Below are 7,542 nucleotides of genomic sequence, written 5' to 3'. Positions count from 1 at the left end.
ACCGGCTTTCAGTTGGACCCCAAATTAGGCTTCAACTTGGATTAAATGAATTGAAGTTGCCACTGACCATTTAAAACGAATTTAGGTAGGTCAGACACCAGCTTACTTGATCTACGTTGTACCAGAAACGTGTCGGGTTCGGGAGTCGGTTACGGTCAAAGAAGGATTAGCACCCTTGAACTGCCCTTTCGATACCAATTAATTCATTAGTTATCTTAATCGTGGAAATCAAAATTGAAATTTAAAAATTCAATTCGAATTAATTATCTTTGATCGATTGAAAGTATCCTTAAAAATTCAAAAGTGTTGGATTGTGAAAATGAAAATAAACATGAGAAAATAATAATAAAAAATATTAATATTAGGATAAAATGAAAAATATATATAAAGTAAATAAATAAAAAATGAAATAAAAAGAATAAGTCAAAAGTTGTTACATCTCCCATGTTTTACGTGTAGAGAAACTGGATTTGCAATGAAAAAGCTCTGCCACTCCTCGTGCTTTTAGATACTGGCTTTGGATCCTCCACGCTTATTTTTTGTCATTTTCTTTCCTCAGTTTTTCCAAATCGTTGCCCCTTCCTCTGATTTTGGTTCCACGTTTTTCTCTGTGTCTTTCCTCTTGATGCATGAGTCTATTTATAGTCTAAAGAAACCTATTTTTAGCTCAGATTTAGAGTCCTACTTGGACTCAAAATGCTTCGGTTTTAGTGTTTTAATAGGACTCAAATACGTTGATTTTAGTGTTTTAATAGGACTCAAATACATTGGTTTATTTTCTGAATCTCACTAAATCGAGGTTGTTGAGTGTGGGGCCTACAAAAATAATAAAATAAAAATATAATAATAATAATAATAAATAAATGAATGTATAATATAATAAAATATTTTTGTAGAACCGAACTAAAACGGGTGTCTACAGTACCGATACTACCCAACCCAATAACCTCGATATTAATCATTTTTAAAATTCTTATCGAGTATTCATTAACAAGCTCTTATTATAAAGCTAAACGTTTTCTATCATTATTATCACATTGTTATCTCATTATTATTATCAATTACAACATTTATAGACTCTTCCCTCGAGTCTCAATTCATTACCCATTCATTTAGTAACTCAACTCTTACTAGCAGAGGTTGTTTCATTCACTTAGGCCCACTAAGACAATTTAATAATTTTAGCCCCTAAGTGCATTCTAGTAATTCACCTCACTCACAAGTATATCAGATGTTTAAGACTTACATAAAAGGTACTTAATTAATTATTAGTCTTAACATCTTTTTCCATGTGCTCTCAAGCTTTTCGTGTCACTTATTATGACCAATGGTATTATGATTATTTTACCCGTTCAAGGGTATTTCAAGCTTCCTTTTAAGTCTAACAAGCGATCTTTCATGGCTTACATCATTTCTTAGTCTTATTCTTTCAAAGGTATTATCATATCCTTAAGGTTTATTCAAAACTAGGGGTAATTTTCTTAATTTCAACCTTCTAAGGGCATTTTAGTAATTTCCCACCTTCCTAAGCTAAATGCTCGATCTCAATGTTATTAAAATCCTCACTCTTGAGTTTATTCAATATGTTAAAGTCTATTAAACAATCATCACTGATGGTATCGATACTTTTATATGGGTATCGATACCTAGGCTAGGGTATCGATACTCTTCTTAAGTATCGATACCGAAAATAGCCTAAAAGTCCCCTAAAATACCCTTAGTATAGATGCATGTAGTATCGATACTCCTTGAGTATTGGTTCCAAAATTAGCTTCGAAATGGCCCAAAAATCACTCTTTGTGTTTTTCAAATGAGTAGTATCGGTATTCCCCTTTGTAGTATCAATACTACCCTTATAAAATATTCTAATTTTACTCATAATATGAATAGTATTGATAATACATATCAATACTACAACTTAGAAATACCCTGTTTCACACAAGAAACACCCTCAAACTCAACCCAAATACTTATTTTAAGGCCTAAACTGATGGTTAATGCTTTTGAAAGTCATTAAGGGTCATCATACATCATTTTTACACTAAAGTGACATCTAAAATGCCCAACACAATCATCAAGCACTCAAACCCCCAACATGCTTCACCATCACATACAAGCAAGCAAACTCATGCAAATGTCATACAAGTAGTTTAAGAGTTAAAGTATGTTACTCAACACTTAGCAACCCAAAACCTCTCTAGCTTACCTAAGAACCAATATTTTCTTAACCTTGCTCTTTGGGGGTTTCTTGCACCACTCTTCCTCTACCAAAAGCCACAATTTGATTCCAACATAAAAATGAATGAAACTAGTTGTTAGACAACTATAACACAAGGAAATCAGATGAAAATATTAGAGGAAGTTCTTGGAGCTTAAATCCTCTATAAAAGTTCCATGCCAAAATCCCCCAAAGACCCACGTGAAAATAAGCTGAAAATCCTTCCAAATCATCATGCTTAATGGTAAAATTGCATTCTAGGTCCCTCTTCTTTCATCTCAAATTTAAAAATCCTCTTTTTATCTCTAATAAGATCAATTTCTTACCCCATTTATCCTAAATTCGAATCGGTGAACCTAATAAATTCTCAGGTTAACATGAAACTATTAGCCCAATATTCAGTTTTTTAAAAAAATGTTATGTTTTTTAAAATATTTTAATTTATTTAATCATTTTCATGTCAAGCGTACATGTCAAGAGTACAAGTTTTGTTTAGTGAGATTTACCTTTTAAGAATATAGTTGTTTTTTTATCTTATCGAAAGACCCTGTGTAACTGTACAAGCCCACTTCTTAACCTAATTTTCTAAACTCAATTGATTGTTAAAGCAGCACCTATATATATCCAGATCTGGATGTTTACCTTATTATTATTTAAAATGAATTTTTTAGAAATAAAATTTTATTTTTAAAAAAAATCATATAACTATAATAATTTTAAATTTTTTTATATAACTATATTTTCAGAATTTTCACATAATTGTAATATTTTATAATTTTTTACATAATTATAATATTGTTTTAGAATTTTTCACACGATTATAAAAGTTTTGAGTTTCACATAGTTATAATAATTTTTTCAATATCAACGTCTGCATAAGGTGATTGAACGTTTTAATATTTTAAAATTTTTCATATAATTATTATACTTTTTAGAATCTTCACATAGCTGTAATATTTTTCATATTATAATATTTTAAATTTTTTACATGGTTATAATATTTTAGAAAATGAAAACTTATTTTACGTAATTCTAGAGTTAGGGGGGGAAAGTTACTAGTGGTCCCACACATGCCATTGTGCCCTTACCTTTCAGATAAGCTTTTGTTTTTTTTTGGAGCAATTTTCTCCCCATCTTCAACGCCGAAACGCAAAATAATATTATCCAAAACGCAGCTTCAGTCTCGAGCAAACAAATATCTTGAATTTCTTCTTCGAACCCAATCTAATCAATCATGCATTTCTTCAACTTTCTCACACACCCTTTTGTCTGAGTATCTTGGAAACTGCAGCACATAGGAAGGAAAAAGGACAAGATGTCAGTTTTGGCAGCGAATTCTCAAGTTATGTTCCCAGAAATCTATCAAAGATACCAACGGCAGCAGCTTTGGAACAGTGGGAGCTGTTTGTTTTGGCCCAAGAATTCTGGGTTTTCCGGGACTGTTTGGAGTGATGGAAAATGGAAGAAGAAGCAGAAGATGAAGAGGAGAACCTGGAGAGTAGAAGCTGCTTGGCCTGATTTGTCGAAACCCAGGGCGATTGAAATGGAACCCATCAACGACTGTGATCAGCTTGATCAGATTCTAGCTGCTGCTCAACAGCTTTCCCAACCTGTTCTCATTGACTGGTTCGTTCTATCTTCTTCTAACTCTTTCCTTGAGTGTTATTTTTTTCAAAGTGAAAAGGATGGGTTTTGTTTGATTGTTGATAGGATGGCTGCTTGGTGCCGGAAATGCATCTATTTGAAGCCAAAGTTGGAGAAATTGGCAGCTGAGTTCCATACCAAGTATATTTATTTCCCTTCTTTCTTTTCCATTAATATGTTCAAAACCAATATAAATTGCTCTGAATCTTACACACGAATTAAAAAAGAAAGAAAGAAAGAAAACCAATGTTATGAATTATGATACCTGGAATCCATTAATGTATGCAAAACCTATAAAATTTTTAACAGCTACGAAATGTTGGTGACAATTTAATTACATGTTATGTTATAAATTGACTAATGTGTTATGTTGGAAGAATCAAATTCTATTACGTGGACGTCAACAAAGTACCTCAAACTTTAGTCAAACGTGGAAACATCTCTGTACGTACTACATGCTTTCTCTAATTCAATTATAATTACCAAAAAAAAAATACCTCACCGTTTCATGTGTTTCTCCTAGCAGAAAATGCCTACAATTCAGGTATGTTCACTCTGCCTTCAATATAGAAATACAAATATCTGAGAATTGGATTATCTGAAAAGATGAGAATTGAGTGCAGTTATGGAAGGACGGGGAGATGAAAGAGGAAGTAATTGGAGGGCACAAAGCATGGCTTGTCACCGAAGAAGTGAGACAAATGATCCAAAAATTTATCTGAAGAAAATACAGGGATTAATTATCACTTTTTTTTCTCTTTTATGTGCATTACTATATGAGATTGTCATGGGATATTGATACTGCTACTCTCTCAATGCCACCTATATCTTTATCTGTACAGTAAAAACCAAGTCGTTAGATTAACACATCAGAGTCGAGATAAAATTCATTTGATTTCAGTGGCTTTTACATACTGTATCGAAACATGCAATGACATTGGATTTATTTAACCTTAAACAGCAATGGCGCAAACATCTGACACACCTCACAAATTACATCATTTGGAATGATCACAACGCATGTAGTCGATGACCTTAAGGCTCAAGTCCTTGTACCACTAAAAAAATCTTAATCACAATATACTAAAGTTCTCTTTAACTAAAAAGGGGGTGTACACATATGTCCAAACAACAACCTCCATTAAAGTTAAACTATATGCCATAAATTAAGGATCAACACTGGCACATCCAAACCAAACCCCTTTTAAAGCAATCCTTATTCATCTTTTAACCTCATAATTGAACATTCCGCATTTCGCGTCCAAAAATGCTTCCACATGTTATTTAGAGGGCTAACATCGTTGGCAGAAAAACAAATGTTTCACTCTGAACAATACACATTCCAGTAAGTGAACTAGGAATTTAATTAAAACCACAACTGCCATATGAAGATGCTAGATTATCATGACAGAGACAAGATCATGCTTCCGCTGGCATTCTCAAAGTAATCAACCTTAGAGAATTTGTAGCCAAGTTAACCATTGTCCAAGCACCAGGTATTATGTAAACCAATTGAAATCCAAAACATACATAAATGGATTATTAATTAGCTTAAACCAACTTGCAATAAGTAGGAGTAAATCAACCACAATTAAAACTACATCAACATGCTCACTAACTATGCAGATAAAATTGCATCATATCCCTTCACCCTACAAGATAGTAAATCAACCCACAAACTTAACTTCACCCGTGAGGGTTCAATCATTCTAAATGCAACGACCCAATGCAAAAAACCACACGCTTCTTACTGAAGAAAGAACAGTATTTCAATTTAACCTTTTCTACAGAATCATCAAAGATAAATACATAGAAGTAGCAAAGAATTAAACCAAAAACTCAACATGATCAACTCAAATGTAACAACATAACACTAACATGTACCCAGAGAATAAACATCATCAAGGCAACATTTTCGTCACTGTCATTATCACAAGTCTGAAGAAATAGTTTGGATATTGGAAAACAAGACAGCAACGACACTCGGTACAACTTTCAACTTCAAAAAACATGAACCAGTACACCAAGATCAGACTTGCACGGTCATAATAATAGCTAAAAGAAAGACTTCACAAAGCTCTAACAATTCAAAAGCAAGAAGAAAAAAAAAAGAGCACTTCCTCCTTTGAGAATAAAATAAATCATATCCCAAAACCAAATACTGCTCGTATCTTATTGAAAATAAGGTTCCTCCATCCTCTCTCTGTGTTCTCCACCACAGTAGCATTCCCATATCTGCATCACAAATCAACACAAAAACAAGATCAATAACCTGATTCGAACATAACAAATTAGCCATATCAGATTATAAAACAAATAAAAACCAACCTGTCTTCCTCAGGAACATCTGAATGAGTGAGTTTGATTATAGTAACCCCAGGCTCAGGCTCATCGAAAACAAGTCTTACCTGCAACAACAACCCATTAATGAAAACGGACAGTGTTATACATAGTACTAAATTGCGGTTGCGAATGTTGCAGAAATTACGACGTGATATGACTTTGACAATTAACCTCATTTCAGAAACCTTCTACACCATCATGATAAAAACTCATCGGCCAAGACTCTAGCCAATATCGACAATAATTGAGCCCCAATGTATTTCCAAAAGCTTAAGGAACAGTCAAAAGAGATATTCATTGAGCTTACCGTAGAATCAACCCCGTCAGGCCAACTCCCAAATCTCCATCTCTGAGCAATCAACTTCCCTTCTTGCAACTCCAAGTTAATACCAGTAACGGATCCATCAAAAATACTAAATTGGCCGTCAACTTCTTTACTTATCCTAGCATTACTCTGAGTAAACCCTTTCCACCTATTCTCGTCCATCAAAATCTCAAACATATCCTTAGCTCTACAATTAAACTTCTCCGACATCGTAATCGTTTTACACCCTTTCTTCCCTTCCTTCTTCGCTTCCTTCTCCACCGCAGCTTTACCCTTAGACACCACAGCCGAACTTCTATTGCTATTGCCAGTACTATTACTTTTGGGTGCCAATTTCTTAGCTTCCAATTCATCTTTAACGGGACCTCCATTCGCCATAGCTTTAACATAATCCCTCACTTTCTCTAAAACCAAAGGCTTCCCTTTAGCCAACATCGCTTCCTTCAACGTTTTACCAATGGGTCCTTCGTCTTTAACCGTCACCTTAACCTCGGGATCTTCGTCGGCATTCTCGTCGGCAATATACGGAATCTCGACATTACCTTCAGTTTTCAACAAAGTCTTACCTTCCTCGTCTTTGGCTTCGCCTTCCCAAGATAAATTCAAACTGATCTCGTATCCGGGAATAATCTTACCCTTCCGGATATTGACATAAGCTTCACCGTCGACCTTTTCGACCTTTTTGGTCGTGATGTAGAGATTGGAATCGCCGGTAAGGATGGGGAGATCGGAAAGGGTTTTGGTAAAGAAGGTTTTTGACCATGGGAGGCAATCGGTTTCTGCCCAGTGCAAGTTATGGACGTTGGCACCGTCGGCTCTTTCCTTCACAATCCACCGTTTGTCGCCTTCGCCGTACTTCGCCATTGACGTGAAATAAGAAGAGGGTGGTGAATTAGGGATAGAGGGATAAGGGCGGCTGCTGGGTTATAGGGAGGCCGCTGATCCAAAGGCCAAATTTGAAAGGAAGATAAAATGGGAAGGTTTGCTCTCGGGGGTTCGGATCGGGGAGTCT

General features: G+C 34.8%; 2 protein-coding genes across 3 annotated transcripts; one reads left to right on the top strand and one right to left on the bottom strand.

Moving 5' to 3' along the window:
- The first annotated feature begins 3,402 nt into the window (after positions 1 to 3,402).
- On the top strand, positions 3,403 to 4,699 carry LOC120214542 (thioredoxin-like 3-1, chloroplastic). Of its 2 annotated transcripts, none has more exons than XM_039212425.1 (5): positions 3,403 to 3,844; positions 3,929 to 4,003; positions 4,240 to 4,306; positions 4,389 to 4,406; positions 4,486 to 4,699. In XM_039212425.1, exons 1-5 carry the CDS (start codon positions 3,534 to 3,536, stop codon positions 4,582 to 4,584), a joined length of 570 nt encoding a protein of 189 aa, XP_039068356.1. In that variant the 5' UTR covers positions 3,403 to 3,533; the 3' UTR covers positions 4,585 to 4,699. The 2 variants fall into 2 exon arrangements, with proteins under 2 accessions (XP_039068356.1, XP_039068355.1); XM_039212424.1 differs by having other exon boundaries at positions 3,412 to 3,844; positions 4,237 to 4,306.
- A 989-nt stretch (positions 4,700 to 5,688) lies between these two features.
- LOC120214540 (activator of 90 kDa heat shock protein ATPase homolog) lies at positions 5,689 to 7,542 on the bottom strand. Its single transcript, XM_039212423.1, has 3 exons — positions 6,513 to 7,542; positions 6,191 to 6,270; positions 5,689 to 6,097 (listed from the first exon to the last, which is right to left on the bottom strand). Exons 1-3 carry the CDS (start codon positions 7,392 to 7,394, stop codon positions 6,004 to 6,006), a joined length of 1,056 nt encoding a protein of 351 aa, XP_039068354.1. The 5' UTR covers positions 7,395 to 7,542; the 3' UTR covers positions 5,689 to 6,003.

This window comes from Hibiscus syriacus, unplaced genomic scaffold (assembly GCF_006381635.1).
Source record: "Hibiscus syriacus cultivar Baekdansim isolate YM2019G1 unplaced genomic scaffold, ASM638163v2 tig00110065_pilon, whole genome shotgun sequence".
Lineage (NCBI taxonomy): Eukaryota > Viridiplantae > Streptophyta > Magnoliopsida > Malvales > Malvaceae > Hibiscus > Hibiscus syriacus.
The sequence above is the reverse complement of the archived record's forward strand: the minus strand, read 5'-3'. Positions and strand labels throughout refer to the sequence as shown.